General features: G+C 41.8%; 1 protein-coding gene across 1 annotated transcript in view; it reads right to left on the bottom strand.

Annotated features, from left to right (window-relative positions):
* NAALADL2 (N-acetylated alpha-linked acidic dipeptidase like 2) overlaps positions 1 to 20576 on the bottom strand; it is a 547525-nt gene that overhangs the window by 173541 nt on the left and 353408 nt on the right. Inside the window, exon 9 of the mRNA XM_026650206.1 lies at positions 12422 to 12568. Coding sequence (XP_026505991.1) covers positions 12422 to 12568 — 147 coding nt within the window. The remainder of the gene's footprint in view (positions 1 to 12421; positions 12569 to 20576) is intronic.

The raw sequence follows: 20576 nt of genomic DNA, 5'->3' as shown, positions 1-20576 counted from the left end.
GAGTAAATTACTAAATAAAAAGTGATTTTATTAAATACAGACAGTAGGATTTAAGTGGTTCAAAGTAGTAACAGACAGAACAAAGTAAGTCACAAGCAAAATAAAATAAACTGCGCAAATCTATGCCTAATCAAACTAAATACAGATAATCTCACCCTCAGAGATGCTTCAGTAAGTTTTTCTCAGACTGGACACCTTCCAGGCCTGGGCACAATTCTTTCCCCTGGTACAGCTCTTGTTCCAGCTTAGGTGTTAGCTAGGGGATTCTCCATGATGGCTCCTCTCCCTTCTTTGGTTTGTTCCACCCCTTTATATATCTTTTGCATAAGGCGGGAACCCTTTGTCCCTCTGGGTTTCCACCCCCACTCACTGGAAAAGCACCAGGTTAAAGATGGATTCCAGTTCAGGTGACATGATCACATGTCACTGCAAGACTTCATTACTCACTTGCCAGCACACACATATACAGGAAGACTCACAGATAAACACAGTCATCTGCAGACAATGGGAGTCATCAAGATTCCAAACCATCATTAATGGCCCACACTTCACATAATTACAATAGGCCCTCAGAGTTACATTTTATATTTCTAGTTTTAGATACAAGAGTGGTACATTTATACAAATCAGATGATCATACTCAGTAGATTATAAGCTTTGTAATGATACCTTACAAGAGACCTTTTGCATGAAGCATATCCCAGTTACGTTACATTCACTTATTACCATATTTTCTCTAAAACTATCCCAGTTACATTATATTGACTTATTATCAAGTTTTTATAAAACCATATAGACTGCACAACGTCACACCCCAAACTCCCCTGCCCTCTATCCAACCCCCCCTGCTCCCTGCCCCCTTACCGCGCTGCCTGGAGCACCGGTGGCTGGTGGCACGGCTAGCAGCAAGACAGGCAGCTGCACCACCTGGCGGGAGCCAGCCACGCCACCATGCAGCACAGAGCACCGAGTCAGGCCGGGCTCTGCAGCTGCGCTGCCCCGCGAGCTCGCAGCCCCGCTGCCCAGAGCATTGCACCAGCGGAGCAGTGAGCTGAGGCTGCAGGGGAGAGGAACAGCGGGGGAAGGGCTGGAGGCTAGCCTCCCAGGGGAGGAGCTCAGGGGCCGGGTAGGAGGCTCCCGCAGGCCACATCCGGCCCACGGGCCATAGTTTGCCCACCTCTGGTCTAATCACACAAACCCAAACACCCTTGCTCCGCCCCTTCCCCGAGTCCCTTCCCCTGCCCTGCCCCACTCACTCCATCCCCCCTCCCTCCATTGCTCGCTCTCCTCCACCTCACTCATTTTCACTGGACTGGGGCAGGGAGTTGGGGGGGGGGTGCAGGAGGTGGGGCAGGCTCTGGACTGGGGCCAAGGGGCTCGGAGTGTGGGAGGGGGCTTCAGACTGAGCCTGAGGCAGGGGATTAGGGTGCAGGAGGGGGTGAGGGATGCAAGCTCTGGGAGGGAGCTTGCGTGCAGGAGGAGGCTCCAGGCCGAGGCAGGGGGTTAGGGTGCAGGAGGGTGTGAAGGGTGCAGGCTCAGGCCGGGCAGTGGGGCTAAGGCAGGCTCCCTGCCTGCTCTGGCCCTGCACCTCTCTGGAAGTGACCAGCATGTTCCTGTGGCCCCTAGGGGGAAAAGGAGGTCCACACGCTGCCCCTGCACCCCCACAGCTCCCACTGGCCGCACTTCCCAGCCAATTGGAGCTGCAGACTCGGTGCTCGGGGCAGTGGCAGTGCACGGAGACCCTCTGCCCACCCCTAGAGGCCGCAAGGATGTGCCAGCTGCTTCCAGGAGTAGCGTGGGGCAAGGGCAGGCAGGGAGCCCGCCTTAGCCCTGCTGCGCCGCTGGACTTTTGGCGCCTAAAATCTCCCAGTTTGGCTTCAGTAGCCTCTGGGAGATGGAGCCTGATTCCAGGAGACTCCTGGCAAAACCAGGAGGGTTGGCAACCCTATTATTCAGTGAGGTCGATAAAGAAGTGAAATGGAAGACAAGTGCTTAGCCGGTGTCTAGAGAAGGCCAGAATCACCACTGTCAATAAAGGGGAAATTGCCTCTTTTGCCCCTTCCCTGGTGATACATTTTAAAAAATAAAGTCAACATTAAACTGTTTCAAACAGGCCAACACAAATATTCGGGAATCGTTAATTTGATTTAAGTAGTCTCTTGAGAAACCAAATACTACACATGAACCTCAAAAAGAACAGGAGTACTTGTGGCACATTAGAGACTAACACATTTATTTGAGCATAAGCTTTCGTGGGCTACAGCCTACTTCATCGGATGCATGTAGTGGAAAATACAGTAGGAAGATATATATATAGATATATATATAGATATACACACACACACACACACAACATGAAACAATGGGTGTTATTATACACATTCTAAGGAGAGTGATCAGTTAAGTTGAGCTTTTATCAGCAGGAGAGAAAAAAAAACTGTTTGTAGTGGTAATGAAAATGGCCCATTTCCAGCAATTGACAAGGAGATTGTGTGTGTGTGTGTTGGGGGGGGGAAATAAGCATGGGGAAATAGTTTTACTTTGTGTAATGGCCCATCCACTCCCAGTCTTTGTTCAACCTAATGTAATGGTGTCTAATTTGCAAATTAATTCCAATTCAGCGGTCTCTCCTTGGAGTCTGTTTTTGAAGTTTTTTTGTTGTAATATTGCGACTTTTAGGTCTGTAATCGAGTGGCCAGGGAGATTGAAGTGTTTTCCAACTGGTTTTTGAATGTTCTAATTCTTGACGTCTGATTTGTGTCCATTTACTCTTTTACGTAGAGACTGTCAGGTTTGGCCAATGTACGTGGCAGTCTCCTTATAGTGTGTATAGTAACACCCACTGTTTCATGATCTCTGTATATATATATATATATATATATATAATCTTCCTACTGTATTTTCCACTACATGCATCCGATGAAGTAGGCTGTAGCCCACAAAAGCTTATGCTCAAATAAATGTGTTAGTCTCTAAGATGCCACAAGTACTCCTGTTCTTTTTGCGGATACAGACTAACGGCTGCTACTCTGAAATCTGACACATGAACCTGAGATTCAGCAGCAATGAGAGGCCGGAGTACTAAAGGTGGTGAAGCGGTGCCATCATTCAGCTCGAACAGATAAACATCCATCCTTTTCAAGCCAGAATCACAGTCTTCTCCTGTCCTTCACCATCAACAGGGCAAGATTAGCAATATCCCCACAGTGTAGGTAACAAACATGTGTCAGCAGCCACATTTACTTTCTCCAATTCACAGCCTCATGTTATCCTCAGAGAGGCTCCTGCTTCTTTCAAAAGAGATTGGACTTTAGAAGGAGACATCTAGCCTTCAAATAATGACAGTCAGCAGGGGGATCCTGCCTTCCCAAACACCTTCCCCAGTACATCAATGATGCCAGCAAATCACTTCTACAATCACTCTCACCAATAACCATGGTAGATTTAAAATTCTTCCATGAATGGTGACGCTTCTCTTGCTGTTAGAAAGTACTGGGGACAATTTATTCTGCCTCTCTATTTTAGCTAATTTAAGGTGTAGGGAAAAGCCAGGATTCTAGTACTAGTTTCCCAGTAATACCATTATGTGAGTTACCTTCCTAAAAAAAGAAGGCCAACCACTCTTCCAAACGGTTCACAGATAAAATGGCACTGAAAGTGCTGCAAAAGTTAAAATTTTATGCATTTATTAATAAACACATATTAATAAATAATACATAGCTCTTACGTAGTTTATGAGTAAATCTCAAAGTGCTTTATAGAGGTAAGTATCATTATACCTACTTTACAGATGGCGAAACTGAGGCACAGAGAGGTAAGGTGACATGCCCAAGGTCACCCAGGAGGCCAGTAACATACCTGAGAACAGAACTCAGGCTTTCTGGGTCCCTCTCTAGTACTCTACCCCTAGGCCACAATGCCTAGTGGCTATAGCACTTTTCATATTCAGAGCACTTTACAAACTTGGCTAGCTACCGCTAAGAGATGACTAATAATTAATCCTATTTTACAGGCACAGAGAAATTAAGACAAACATTTTCAAAAAGTCTACTAAGTTTGGGTGTCCCAACAGGACTCATCTTGGGACTGATTTTCAGATATATTGACCACCTACACAGATCCCACTGACATCAAACAGAATTAGGGGTGCTCAGCCTTTCTGTAAATCTGACCCAAAATGCCTAAAATTGGGCAGCCTAAAATATAAGAGACAACTAAAATCAGTGGCCACTTTTTTGAAAGTTTTTGCCTAAGTGACAGTCCCATTCTTCTGCTTGGATATAAGCTATAACTCCACCTTCTCAAACATTTATTTGCACAAAACAATGCACAACACTGTGCTAACCAAGCTAATCCAGAGTTCTTTAATTGCTTCCTTCTCTCCACTTCTCATCACTTCTTTCTTTTCCCATTCATAAGTCTTCTCCAGACATATCTAGAGTTCTTACAGAAAAATCACACAATAATTAATGAATGTGCACAGTAAAACAAAGACCATTTTATGGTAGGATAACCTTTGGGACGGCTAGAGTTTACTTCATTACCCCCCTGCTAGTACTTAAATTAATTCCTATAGAAAAGCACAGAGACCCAGAATTCAGTCAATGAGCATTTTCAGCAAGGATTGTGAACCTGCCCACAATCAAGTCCAAAAAGAACAAGTGTAATGAACTTAAGAATTAAGTACCAACTTAATAAAATCTTATGATAAAGAAACAATGTTAATAGCTTAATTTTTACTATATAACAAGGCTACTTCAGAATCCACATATATTATCTTCACAGTTATACATAAATATAAATAAAACACACAATTTAAATCTAAACAGGTCAGTCCCACAGAAGCCCAGTGAAAAGTAACTCAGAGTTCCAAAAGATTAGGGTGAGTTGACCTGACTTTCAGTCTTTGTTCGTCAAATCTACATAGTCTGCTAAGTCAAAAGCACTACAATAATACCTTCCCTCCTCTTGCTTGCAGAAATCTCCAACTGATTCACTGAAACCCACACAGACTCTTTCTCCTGCTGGATTGTGAAGTGTCTCAATTAGCTAGTCAGCTAACTAATTAACCAACCAATCTGTGTTTAAGTATATAAATGAAAAATCCTGTTACAAGAAAAATACAAAACTGAGACTAGCAAAATACCAATAACTCTTTCCCCACCATCACATTTAAATAAGAAAAGAGTTGGTGAATGATACTGGTTTAAAACAATTTAACTGAAACAGTTTGGCTAAAATCAAATAACATGAGAGGTATACAATTAAAATGAAAGAACTTAGTTTTCCCTCAGAATTTCCTCTTTCTATTTCTAACTAATACTGCTAGTGCTTCCTTGTGTTGGAAAGTTAACAATAGCACTAACCTGCTGCAAAATGCTTCAGAGTTAGGGGGAAATAGGCTATTTTTTCCTCCTATAGCTGTGCTTCTCCCAACCCACACAGGTCACATGTCCTTTTGTAAAACAGCTGACCTGACTACTTGCCCCCAGTGGAGTTTATTAGTCCAGCTACAGGGAGTCTACTGAACATGCAGAAAACTACCTAACCCAATTCCAGAAACTTCTGGGCATGGCATGCTAATTGTGCATTTGCCTAGCAATGGTGACCCAGACACAATTCATTCCTCTTTCCACCTTTGCTCTAGATGTCAGAGAGATCTCTCCCTATTTGGCACATGGGTACACTAGCAGGTAGTACATTTGTTAACTTCAAATCTGTTTACCCATCTGCTATGCTGTGAAACATAGTTTCAATGACTTCAATCAGATATACTTAGATTATGAAGGGCATTTACAAGAGCAGAGTTCAACGTAAGGTGGTTGTTACTTCATATGGAAGAACACAGCTATCAATTATTCATCTGAAGTAAACAGACATATAAAACTACTGTATTAGTGAGATTTTTAAAAAAAAGACAGAATAGAAACTGAGAGGAAGAAAGAAAGCAATACGCAAGGGCAGAAGAAGAGGGGAAATAATTAAGTGATGAAAGGATAGTCTCCATTATACCAGGCATGCAACCACATACAATCTATGCACAGAACTGGAACCAGGAACAACCAAATAGGAAACTGAATTCCCACACAGAAACTGATTCTGATCTCACACTACTGTAACGCCATTGACTTCAACGGTTGTTTCTGATGTTCAGAAATGAAGCTGAGAGCAGTATCAGACTTGGATTGCTCATTACAACCCCCTCAGACCATAGGTAAGGAATATAAAGGAAGCGGAAACAAAAACACTTCTAAAAGATTCATCCCTAAATAGAACTTTATAAACACAGTGACCAATGAGGTGTCAAATACTGTGGTTTGGCAATTGTGCACATGTACTTTCCAGCATCATGGAGCACATTCATCTTTTATATCCAATGCTCTATTTACTGATATGAAGCCACACCATTGTGAAAATACAAATTTAGTACATTCAAGAATATAGAAATGCACTGTAAAAAAATGGAATGAAAAAAATAGCACTTGAAATTTACCCTTTCCATGGGAATTTCTGTCGAGTCTATGATTTTGCACCACCAATGTAGATATTACATAACATGGAGAGTTACAATGATGGACCAAACTACAGTGCTTTAGAATGTCTTCACTTGTGCGGCTCTGAGTAAGATTTGAGTAAGATTGTTTCTGTAATAGTACCATTATATAGTGCCATTGAGAAAAGGAAGACATAGTTATGGACCTTCAGTTACTGTCTACATATCTTAGATACTTATATGGCCCTCACCACATAATATCTAAGCACCCTCACAATCTTTAATGTATTTTTCCTTGCAACACTATTGCAAGGGAGAGCAGGGCTATTATCCTCATGTTACAGTGGGGAACTGAGGCACAGAGAGGCTAAGTGATTTAGAAGTCTGTGGTGGAGCTTGGAACTGAATCCAGGTCACCAAGTCATAAGCTAATGCCTGAACCACTGAACCATCCTTTCTCTATTACAAGAGCTCAGACGTGTTCTCAGCACAACTCCTCACTGCTTCTACAGACTCCTCCACTGTTGCTTAAGATTTCCTACAATTAGCTTGAATAGTTTGGAAAACTGTTCTACACCATTTGCTTCTTGGTCAGATTCCACTTCAAACAGGGCCCAAAGAGCAGGGGAATCAGTGGATACCGGCTCTCCAGTTGCTTGTGTATTACACTTGGGCTTCCTCTTGTTGACATGATGAATCATTGTGACCTTCAAGCTGTTATCCATCCTAGAGGTAAAGCTAATGCCCCAGAGGCTATGGAGACAGAGGATCCCCCGAAGCAATAACAGCAGGACCATTAGAAAAAGGAGAGATTAATACTGTCGTTTTCCTGCTTGAAAACTCTTCCGACTTTATTTCTTACCAGGAGACTAAAATCTGTGTATTTCTGTTAGTAAATAGATGAACTACCTTTCACTTAGTACATTTTTATCCCGGTGGTTGGGCACTTAGTATGTAGTCTGCTTGCTCAGTTCTAACCAAAGGTGTTTGCCATCGAAATCTCACCTCCCTGAAACATTACTTCAGTAGATTAGCTAATTTCAAAAAAGATATTTTTTGCTCACTCTTCTGGTCTGAGCATTTCCTCTTACATTTTTAATTCCTCCTATTTACTTCTCAGGCTCCTGCCAATGTACAGTTTTTATAACCTTCTCTCTGAGGATCAGCATTGCACACACTATGCAAGAAATACGTTTCCGTAGCTGATCTGTAACTGTTGCTCTGTATATGACATTAGGGGGAGGACTCTTTGACCCTTTTGCCAGAGAGAGGTACTTTGAATGGACCAGTTCTTAGATGAGTTGCATTGGTTTTACATGATACCATATGCTGTTTGACAGGTGTACGAAACAAACAACTACTGTATCTGCCAAAAGTTACTAAGCTGTGCATTAGAGCTTCCTGCAATATATAATAGAATGGATGCAAGATCAGCATAATTTGTGCCTCTCTCAGAATGGTGCTATCATTTTTTGATACTCCCAGCCTCCTCCAGAAAATAGATTTAGCATCCTTAAATCTCTCCTGAACTGCTCATGTCTGGTAGTATATAGCATACTATGAGAGCCACTGAACCAGTTTCATAAGGAAATGATAATAAATCAATGAAGTGGCATGTAAATGATGGAATATTAACTGCTCACATAACCAATACAATAAATAATCAAGAGAATCCAAATTTAATCATGCTGAGTAACTTTGCTTGTACTAAAAACCCATCCACTTGCCTACATAAATTTGCATATTTTGCTAAGTGTTTCATTTCTCACATAAAGCAGATATCATGAGGTTCAGGGCAAAATACATTAAGGTCTGAAAGGTGCGGTACATCAACTTCAAGACTGGAGATAATATCTATCACATAATTTACTTTCAGGTATTAATTTACAATATGAGAGATAAAGTAACTGGATTTTCAACAGAATGCGGTGCCTTAAAAGTTCAAATTCATTGTGTGACATTTAATCAAATGCACAAATATTTTCTTCTACAAGTTTAGCTATATTGCTTCATTATTTTCAAAACAAAATGATAATTAATAGTTGTAAAAATAACCTGAAGATGGAAAATGAAACTTTCTATAGAAGTAAAATAAGCAATATTTATGGGAACTTCAGTGTTAATACCATAAATGTTGCTGGGGAAAGGTTTATGGTTTTGATACAATGGAGTTTGCAGATTCTTTCACATGCCCTATATATAGTGAATACCCAGATCTGGAACAGAAACTACATGCAGCAGCTGTTAAGTGTGTATTGGACCACAAGCCTGTCATAAACGTTGCCTCTTAATCTGAGAGCATCTGCTTTTTCATTTCCTTTAAACCAACCTCTGCATTGTATTTAATCTGAAACAGAATGATTCTCCTAATAGGTGCAACAGTGTTTACAAATTGAAAACCTTCTTATTAAACTAAAGCTTGTGACTACAGACATTTCAATTAACACCACAATATCTTCTAAGGAGGATCACTCCAACATTTGGCACATCCATAGGTTGCTCTGCATTTGTGAAATTGAATCATTAGCAAATTAGCAGTGCAGATGCCAAGCAAAGCTAAGGATGAAAAGGGATCCAGCCCTGTTACTCAGTTTAATTTTTGTATCTAAACTGCTAAGGGAACATGTGTAGGCACAGAAAGTGCTTAACATGACAATGAGGGAAATATGATGTTAAAATGTTTTCATGGTTAGAAATAAGGAAACAGACACCATTTTCATGTCCTCTTCTATCTACATGGTAGATTTTCACAAACGTTGGCACCAATTTTCAAAGGTGTTTAGAGGTATTGGATGTCTAATTTGAGACACCTTAAAAGGAATATATTTTCAGAAAGCAAGTGCTCAGAATTCCTGAATATCAGGACCCTATAAGATGTCTCAAGTTAGACAGTCAAAAGTTCACTTTTGAAAATGTAGGCTATTACTTGAAAGGAGACATGATAAAAGTATGTAATATAATGAATGATCTAGAGAAAATAGCTCACAAACGTCTAGTCTTCCTATCTCCTAACAAAAGAACAAGGGGACAAAAGAACAAGGGGACATTCAATGAAAATAAAAGATGAGAAATTCAAACTGATGAAAGGAAATATAATTTTCACAAAAGCTGTGATTAAACTGTGGAATTCACTGCCACATGAAGTTGCTGAGGCCAAGAATTTAGCAAGATTCAAAAAGGGATTGGATATTTATATTGATAACAAGAATATGTAGAATTACCATAATTAATTATAACAAACACATTTGTGGAAGAGATATTACCATGTTTAAAGGCTTCAGAGGGGTAGCCGTGTTAATCTGTATCAGCAAAAACAATGAGGAGTCCTTGTGGCACCTTAGAGACTAACAAATTTATTTAGGCATGAGCTTTCGTGGGCTATAACCCACTTCATCAGATGCATGGAGTGAAAAATACAGTAGGCAGGTATAAATATACAGCACATGAAAAGAAGGAAGTTGTCTTACCAAGTGGGGGGTCAGTGCTAACGAGGCCAATTCAATCAGGGTGGATGTGGCCCATTCCCGACTGTTATGTTTATGTTATGTTTATAGGCGTAGGACTATCTCTAGCTGTTTAAGATTAGGAGGAGACATAAATGTGGAGACTAGATTACTCCACATCTGCCTTCTTCCTACACATTCATCAGAAGTGTCTGGGTTTGGCCACTGTTGGAGACAGGACACTGGACTAGACACTCAGTCTAATCCAATATGACAGTCTCTGTGATCCTAAATTTTTATGGATCTTCCACAAATTTTTGTTAGCATCAAATAGAATGCTAGATCTTCTTGTTAGCCACATAAAGAATCCATATACAGAATACTCAGACTCTGCTCAGAAGAGCTTCATGTTACCCTGAATGGCTTCCCAAATCAGTTATATATAAACAACAACATTTGAACAGAGAAACAGTATACTTATCCGACCACACAGAAGCTCTGTCTTTCTAAAGCTTAACACACAGGTTACACATCAGGAGTGAAATTCCATATCTTAAGTTGTAATCAAGTGGTGCATAGGGCCTTGTGCAGGCCTCCCTACACCCTGGGTGACTTTCACCCCGCATTAAAGAAAAATAATCAGTTAATAATAAGTCTCATTTTATTTGATGACTACAACCATGTGCTTGGTGCTATAAAGAACAGTAAATAAGACACAGTCCTGACCTTTGCATGGTGTGAGAAATAATAAAATGACATTCTAACTAATCACAGAATATTTTTAAAATGTTGGTCTTTATTTTCTTTCCCTTTTGAACCCAGGTGAAAATATAGAAATGAAAAAGGCTCATTAGAATTTACTTCTCCATAAGCATTGTGTACCATATTTATTTCACTCACCATAAAGGAAATAGTCACTATGCGTTGTTTATAATCACACTTGCCGATAATACTCCCATTTTGAAGTTGTCTCCAAAAATAAAGTTAAAGTCAGCCATTTTTGACTTCAGGGAAATATCTCTGTTTATATTGTGATAGATGTTCAGTAAACCAAATGCTTGTTTTGTTAAATCCCGGTCTCTCTTTCATACAATGGACAGAAAAATTGATCCAAATTTCCCCAGAAGGAGTTACCTAGATAGGAACATTTGCTGACTGCAGTATATTACTTGAAATGAGAATTGTCTTGATTTATTTTTAAAGTAAATAATAATAATAAAAGCAGCTTGAAAAATGTTTGATTCTTGAAAGAAAACAACAAGAAGGTTTTGTTGGCACAAAATATTTTTAATTAATTCTATCAACCCCCAAACTTCCCCTTTTGTTGACAAAAAATGCACTGCTAAAGTATGCTGCCATTGTACAATGACTCTGGAAGGAATGAAGACTAATAGCTTATGTGCATAGGGAGAGAAGACATCTAGAAGGAGAATAGTGGGAGTTCTGTTCATCTAAGGAGAGCAGAATGTTGCAGTGCCTGGTGGTTTCACCCTACATGCCCAGAATGCTGGAGTTACCAGTTCCTCCTCTATGCTATGGAAATGGCAACACGGTTTAACTCTGCAATTAATATTGCACATACGGAGTGAAACTCACCCTCGTGCACAGGGCCAGCAGAGGCCAATGCATTGAGAACAGTGGGGCAGATTCTCCACTCTGCTTCGGTGCAGTGCAGGGTGAGTAGTACAGGGAACCAATTGTGTCTTTATAATCCTCAGCCACCTAAGCTTGGGACAAATTAGAGCTGTGCCAGAGCAAGGTAGAATCAGGAGTTGGTGCTCCCCTCCACCACAGTGATCCCTATCCCACTAAAACTCCACCACAGAACAATGTCAGCATACACTCCAGATACACCAGGATAGGGGGAGAAGCCAGGGTTTATGCCATGGAAAGTGATCTTAGTGGATTGGAGAATCTAACCCAGTAGATGGAAGTTAACAGCCGCTTGTAGATTGTAGAGCAGAATTTTGCCCATAGTTTGGAGACAGATGTAAAATGCATTTTGAGGTTTTTCTTTCCTTGCCAGACAGAACAACTGAAACACACAGATATTCATTTTTTTCTAGTAGCAGGCTGTCTGTCAAGTTGGGTTGGCTAATCCATACCGTGTAATTTCTTAGATGACATGGAGCCTTAAACATGTCCCTCAAAAGCAAGAAATAAGAAAAAACACTTCAGATATCATGGGGTTACTGTGAATGCTGAAGACTACAATTATATTTTGATATTAATCTTACTATTGCAATTTGATTGTTGTGATCTGCTCTATCAAAATGCAAAAGACAGTATAAATCTTTTTAAATAGAACGCTACACCACTGCAAAGAACTGACGTTGCTAAGTACTATAGAAACTTCCAAACATCTAAAATAATTCATTAAAATGAGATAGCTTTCTGCTGCAACCTACTTGGCATGGAATATCACACTGAGTAAAACCAGATTCTGAATTTTTTTATTGTGTTGTCTGTTTCCATTCACAATTACCTCTAATGTTTTGATGTCTTCATAAGAAAACTGCACAGTGGGAACCCCAAGATGGTTGATGAAATAATCAGAATCACCCTGCATCTGCACAGAACTCACATTGGATCCTGGGCACTTCATTTTCCCCAGACAGGTGAGGCTCTGTCTCTGAAAAAAAACAAAAAAACAAATCAAGAGTTCTAGTTATTTAATTATTTGCAACTGACCTAAAATGACTCACAATGATATCTGATATTTATTCAGCATTTCAGCCTGAAGGACTCTAAAGCAATTTAAAAACACAGGCCAGATCTTCCGCATGCAAATCAGCATGCATCAATTCACACCAGTTTAGGACCTGGCTAAATATATAGACAGGAATAACTTCATCCACCATTTAAAGGCAGCAACCTCTGTGGTGGAATGTTTAAGCGTGCACAGCACCATGGCTGATTATTTCAGAGTAGGAAGTGAAGGTGAATATCATATTCAAATGAAAGAGTGGTGGGGGAATTTAGGCAGGCAGATGCAATTACCCAAATTGGCCATGATTTGGGGGGTTAGCAGCCTACTCTTACAAAGAGTGCCACGGGATCTTTAATGACCATGATGGGATCAAGTTTTTATTTGATTAGCACAATGTTCCTGTGACCGGGATCCTATCGGGGGGGGGGGGCACTCTGAGATTGCCCAATTGGGGCAAACTGCAAAGAATGGGGCAGATGATCCCTCAAACTGGTGGTTATTTCTAATACTTAGATTCACCAAGCCAGCAAAAAAACAGCTTCTACAACACCTTCCTGGTTACGCAGAACCCAAAACACAGTTCCTTTAAAGCAAGCCAGCCTTGGGCTCCCACCCAAATATGATGAGGATTACTGAAAATCTTGTTCATCATATAAAAAGTCCTACCAATCCCAAAGGATGGGACAAATTACCCACCAGGTTAAGGACTATTTCAGATCTTACCCAAATATAAGCTTACAGCTAATTCTTATTAACTAAACTAAAATGTATTACAAAAGAAAAGAGAAAGAGTATAGGTTAAAAGATCATTATGCCTACAGACATGAATAAAATTCTTAGGTCAATTTCATAGTAGAGATGGTGAGCTTTAGAGTTGCAAAGAGTTCTTTCAGAATTAGTTCCATATTTTATAGTCCAATGTCCAATATTAGGGTGACCCAGTCTGGAGCTGGGGACCTCAGTCTTGTGACTCAAACTTCCCCTCATGAAGCCTTAGCAGATCTGAGATACAGGATCAGGGCCCAAGAGTTCTTTTTATAGTTTCCTGGCAGTCTACTCTCTTGACAGTAGGTGAATAATAGGTGAAGCATTGTGGCTTTGAAGTAGACCTATTTCCTAAGCATCACTGATAATTAGCTACATGGATTAGCATAAGGTAACTACCTATCTCCCACCATTTGCATATAGTTTATTACATACTACAAAGAGAAATGAAGACAATGATATTACCACATTCACAGTTCATCTAAATGTTAATATTCCATTTTGATCTTTGAATCGATAGAACACAGTGACAGACCGGAACCCTCTGGTTACATCGTTAACCTCTAACAAGATATAGGTAAACATAGACTACTACAGTCACTATCTTCTTCCAATTCTCTAACAATACAAGTCTACATTTCAAAGCTGTAATCTATCTAACATGGCTATGTTAGCTATTTATAAGAAATGGCCCTAATTACCATTTACATACTTTCATAATATGTCTTTAAAGGTCGAATTTGGGTCATTTAGCCTTCAAATTGCTTAACCCTTTCTGGCTCAGTGTCACAGCTCCCTAACATCAGAGTGATGCAGTAGATATCTGGTCATCTCACTTGAAATGCCAATGTTCCATGAAATGCTGGCAATTTAAAGGACTGTGCTGCAGTGGCTCACAGACAAGGGGTTAAGGAGTGAAATGCAATGCAAAGATTGAAACTACATAGTACAAATTTTCTGTGCTATTGATTTAAAAAATTCTGTGCAATAATATCTTCATAATCCTTGTTCCACAGGAGTACTTAATGGCAAAATCTTAGCAAGGAAAGTGCAGTAAATGAAAGCTGAAAGCTAGAAAATAAACCCAAAACTGAGTACTAGCATCGTGTACTAATGTAGCTTTCAAATGCATTAGGTAATTATAAATAGGCAAAAAGGCTTTCAATATCTATTATAGAAAATAAGCTGCCTAGCTTTTCTTAAGAATAGTAAGAGGTTAAAGTAGTCCACACTATTTGGATAACAGTCTGTATAGTATATTACAACTCCTTAGTGCCCTCTTTGTAATTTAATAGCATGTTTCATAAGCGGTTTGTTCATCCTTTAACATTTAAAAAAATAAATACATGAGACTAGTCAATTACAAATAAAGAGCCAGGTCCCTCTTTCTTCCTCATACAGAATAGAGCAGGTACTACACCACAAGTAGTGCCATCTCCTTCAGTCAGATTGTGCTGGAGGAAGGCATAATTCAACATGAATAAGAGCATTGGAATCTGGCCCAAAATTTATTTAAAGTACTTTGAGGTGATATTCCGACTCTGACTCCAACTGTCAATTATTTTGTAGTTGTGCACTCTCATTTTCATTTATTCTTGAGTATTTGTTTCTCTCCTACTGCTGTGTGAAGACCCATCCAAGCATCAAGGGAATCTGGCTGACTATCTAGCTAGAAGAAAAAAATGGATCTGTCTCTAAACAAAGGGCCAGCTTCTCAGCTAATGTAAATTAGTGTAGCTCCATTGACATAAATGGAGCTAGAACAATTTACAGCAGCCAAAATTCTTGCTCTTTAAAGTATAGAAATAACATAAACAAAAACAGATATGAAAATTAAAAATTAATCGTATGTGCTCCTTGTAATCATAATTGTTAAAACATTTCAGACAGAAGTTTGATTTTTAAGTTGATGGAGTCCTTTCATTCCTGGTGTCTCACTTAACCTCCCACCCATTCTTTAAATAGTAGTTTTCAAACACATTAGGCAGACATTTAACAATTTCACAATGTGTGACTGTTTAAAGTGAAAAATCCACCCACTCAGTACTGTTATGAAACCAGCCAGATCCTGTGCTCTACGTACTGGGAAAGGTTGTCTATAGATTAATGTGTTTAGCTCTCTTATGTGATCAAAAGGAAAGAAAAGGCAACCTTCACTTTTCAGAAATGTTGGAATCCTTGTCTAGAAAGAGTGGTATATAGAGAGTATCTTTCACTGGCCTTCCTTACAGGCCTGATTCTGTAATCCTCACTCATGCCAAGCAGTACTTACTGACATAAATAGTCTGATTGAAATCAATGGCTTTATTTAATAAAACTGAAGTCACATTAGAAGCTGCAGAAACTTGTCTGATGCTTCTTATATACTCAGTTCAATAAAGAGATGTTTAAAAATAACAAACTATACCTGACTTTCTTACTTTAACATATATGATCCACATCAAAAATGCAATATGACTTACGTGTCCACATACAAATACACATACATAATATTAAACACACACATACACACACACACCATTTAAGAGTTTCTGTTTGTGGAAACAATGCAGCAAACACAACTGCTTAGTCAAAGACAAATCATGTAGTGAAAATGTGTACACCATAGGTTAAAATGGATGGTTAAGTCCAAAATAACTTTTTTATATATCTTTTATGAGCTAGACATTTTCAGGGGTCGCCTAAGAAATACCAGTCTAGTAGCATATTTTTTAGCTTGTGAAATTAGTGGCCTTCGGTAACTCCATTGCCCTCTGCCCCCACAGCAGCGAAACACACATCTGATGTACAGTACTAGTACATGGTTTCAATGTTGAGTACCTTTTTGTTTCCTACATGACAATGTTACAGAGACACCATCCCTCTGTATGTTGTATTAGAGTAATCTGACTACTATCAGGATTATGCAAATTGGTAAAGGTCTGGAAATGTATATCACAAAATTGTACAAAATGGGATGTTCACAATAAACCAGGGATCGGCAACCTTTGGCACGCGGCCCATCAGGGAAAGCCGCTGGCGAGCCGGGACGGTTTGTTTACTTGCAGCGTCCACAGGTTCGGCCAATCACAGCTCCCACTGGCCACGGTTCACCGTCCCAGGCCATGGAGGCTGCGGGAAGAGGTGGCCCAGCCCATGCCGCTTCCCGCAGCCCCCATTGGCCTGGAACGGTGAACCGTGGCCAGTGGGAGCTGCGATTGGCCGAACCTGTGGACGCTACAGGTAAACAAACCGTTCCGGCCCACCAGCAGCTTTCCCTGACGGGCTGCGTGCCAAAAGTTGCCAATCCCTGCAATAAACCATTAACATTTGCAGATTTGCTTGTATCTCCATGTAAAAATGGATCTTACTACAATTGAAAATTCAGAGTTTGAGCTTTTGAATATCTATAGTGTTTCACGAAAATTTCCAGCATTTTGCCAAGTCAGAACATTTTTGTGAAAACAGAATGAAATGTGAAAACCTCAAATGCAGAGATTTATTAATTTAATTGAGAATATTTCAGAGAGCTCTAATTGTCATTCATTACATTTTACATGCTAATATAAAACTATTTTTCTTCACTCACACTCTGATTTTCAAAGCTCCAAGCATCTGTAATAGAACCTATGGGTGCTCAATACCTCTGAAAAGAAAGATTGTGTTATAGGACACCAGGCACCCAAAATTCTTGCCGCCAAGTTAAAGAAGTATGGGCTGGATGAATGGACTGTAAGGTGGATAGAAAGCTGGCTAGATCGTCGGGCTCAACGGGTAGTGATCAATGGCTCCATGTCTAGTTGGCAGCCGGTTTCAAGCGGAGTGCCCCAAGGGTCGGTCCTGGGGCCGGTTTTGTTTAATATCTTTATTAATGATCTGGAGGATGGTGTGGACTGCACTCTCAGCAAGTTTGCAGATGACACTAAACTAGGAGGCATGGTAGATACACTAGTACATGTGGATACAGGGATCGGATACAGAGGGACCTAGACAAATTAGAGGATTGGGCCAAAAAAAACCTGATGAGGTTCAACAAGGACAAGTGCAGAGTCCTGCACTTAGGACGGAAGAATCCCATGCACTGCTACAGACTAGGGACCGAATGGCTAGGTAGCAGTTCTGCAGAAAAGGACCTAGGGGTCACAGTGGACGAGAAGCTGGATATGAGTCAACAGTGTGCTCTTGTTGCCAAGAAGGCTAATGGCATTTTGGGCTGTAGAAGTAGGGGCATTGCCAGCAGATCGATGGAAGTGATCGTTCCCCTTTATTCGACATTGGTGAGGCCTCATCTGGAGTACTGTGTCCAGTTTTGGGCCCCACACTACAAGAAGGATGTGGAAAAATTGGAAAGAGTCCAGCGGAGGGCAACAAAAATGATTAGGGGTCTGGAGCACATGACTTATGAGGAGAGACTGAGGGAACTGGGATTGTTTAGTCTCCAGAAGAGAAGAATGAGGGGGGATTTGATAGCAGCCTTCAACTACCTGAAGGGGGGTTCCAAAGAGGATGGAGCTCGGCTGTTCTCAGTGGTGGCAGATGACAGAACAAGGAGCAATGGTCTCAAGTTGCAGTGGAGGAGGTCCAGGTTGGATATTAGGAAACACTATTTCACTAGGAGGGTGGTGAAGCACTGGAATGCGTTACCTAGGGAGGTGGTGGAGTCTCCTTCCTTGGAGGTTTTTAAGGCCCGGCTTGACAAAGCCCTGGCTGGGATGATTTAGTTGGGAATTGGTCCTGCTTTGAGCAGGGGGTTGGACTAGATGACCTCTTGAGGTCCCTTCCAACCCTGATATTCTATGATTCTATGAAATGAGAGGGTATTGTGCCTAAGTATTACAACATACACACTGATATTTTCCACTGATCTGAGATTTTGCAAAATATGCTGGTTAACATCTTGGTACCAGCAGTTCCAGTATGTGCTTTGCCATCGAAGGATACCACATTAAAAAAAATCCATTAATTTCCAACTGCAGGAGGAGACAGCATGGATTGTTAGCATTAATTAATTTGCCAGTGCATTTATCTTGCTTTTCAAACCATGATTTCTGCTAGTTTTTGCTGTTCCGCAGCCTCAAGTTGTACTACTGCCAGATTTTACCAGGCACACCATAGGAAATCTATTTGCTATATGGTGCAAATGAACTTTTAAAGGGTACAGTCTGAGGAAAAACCTTTGTGTGATGGGGCATTCACCCCACACCAGCATGGATTGGGTTAAGGTGGCAAGAGAGACCAATTAAACCGTAGGCTGCACCTGATGGAAAGCCAGGGTGTGCTAAGGCCTAATTGCTGATGAAGTCCAGCTGGGGAAGGAGCGGAGCTAGACATGGTTTATAATGAGAAGAAGTTGGCAGTAGATTGGGGGCAAGGAGACGGCAGGGAGGGGAGCCTGCAGCCACAAGAGGGAAAGGTGGAGCCTGAGAAAGACAGGGTAGGTGCAGTCCAGGGATGGAGCAGGAAGGGTGTGAGAGGGATGAACCTGAACTGCTGGTTTGAGCATCCCTGGATTGGAACCCAGTGTAGAGGGCATGCTTGAGTTCCCCTACCAGCTACTATGGGAGTAGTGAAGTCAGCATGGTAGAGATGGAGACTACCTGAGACTTTGAGGAAGGAGACACTGAGACTACCTCAGAAGGAGAGGATAATGGTGACTTGGCCAGAGGGCTAAGCCATAAAGGAGAAGCACTGAAGCTCCAGACCAGTGAGAGAGGAGCCACAGAGTGAGTGACTGAAGTAACGGGCTGAGCGACCGCTGGAGAGGATGCTGACAGTGGCGAGCTGATTCCCCAGATGAGCCACAAGGAGGCACTGCCGAGCAGTGAGTAGCAGACCCTGTGATAGTCTCTTATTGGATTTCTGGGCATTTTGTTTACATTAGATATTATGGGTTGTATTTCCCTTTTTATCTTCTGCAAATGACCTGGTCGGTTTCAGATTTACTCTGTTAATGTGATTAAAATGCAATGGAAGCCATGCTATCTCAAACTGAAGAACTGTGTCAATAATCTATTTTTTCCCCTATGTGTATCAGCAGGGTGACTCTAGATCAGGGGTGGGCAAATTTTTGGCCCGAGGGCCACATTGGGGTTGCAAATCTGTATAGAGGGCCGGGTAGTGAAGGCTGTGCTTCCCCAAACAGCCTGGCCCCTGCTCCCTGTCCAACCCTTCCCACTTCTGGCCCTCTGACTGCCCCCCTCAGAACCCCAGACCCATCCAACCCCCCTCGCTCCTTGTCCCCTAACTGCCCCCTCCCGGGACCCCATCCCCATCCAAACCTCCTGTTCCCAGTCTCCTGAGTGCCCCGACCCCTATTCACACCCCCACCCTCTGAAAGGCCCCCTGCCACCCCACGCCTATCGAACAGCCCCTTCCTTGTTCCCTGAACCCTATCCACACCCCTGCCCCCTGAGACTCCCATGCTTATCTAACCCCCCCCCACACACACACATTCCCCGTTCCCTGACTGCCCCCCAGAACCTCCGCCCCATCCAACCGCCCCCTGCTCCCTGTCCCCTGACTACCCCTGGGACCCCCGCCCCTTATCCAACCCCCCAGCCCTGGCTCCCTTACCATGCTGCTCAGAGCAGCATGTCTGCCAGCCGCACTGCCCGGCCAGAGCCAGACACGCTGCTGCGCTGCTCGGCAGGAGTGCGCAACCCCGCCGCCCAGAGTGCTGTGCGTGCGGCAGCGTGGCTGCGGGAGAAGGGGGACAGTGGAGGAGGGGCCGGGAGCTCAAAGGCCAGGCAGGATGGGCCTGTGGGGGGAGGGATAGCTCGATGGTTTGGGCATTGGCCTCCTAAACACAGAATTGTAAGTTCAATCCTTGAGGGGGCCACTTAGGGATCTGGGGCAAAATCAGTACTTGGTCCTCCTAGTGAAGGCAGGGAGCTGGACTTAATGACATTTCAGGGTCCCTTCCAGCTCTATGAGCTAGGTATATCTCCATATATATTATGTGGCCCGCAGGCTGTAGTTTGCCCACCTCTGCTCTAGATTCTGAGGTTGGTCATTCATTATATCTTTACAATATTTTTTCACATATAGGTTTTGACTATGTCTAAAATCAGAGCTAACTCAAAATAAGTAACTGAAGCTCTGATCCAAAGGCCACTGAAGTCAATGAGAGTCAACTGGATCAGGCCCTACGATGGCTTAGTGCCTCCTAGAAGACCTCTCAGGAACT

Source organism: Terrapene carolina, unplaced genomic scaffold (assembly GCF_002925995.2).
Source record: "Terrapene carolina triunguis isolate 2854851 unplaced genomic scaffold, T_m_triunguis-2.0 Scaffold88, whole genome shotgun sequence".
Classification (NCBI taxonomy): Eukaryota; Metazoa; Chordata; order Testudines; family Emydidae; genus Terrapene; species Terrapene triunguis.
This window is presented reverse-complemented; position numbering and strand designations above follow the sequence as displayed.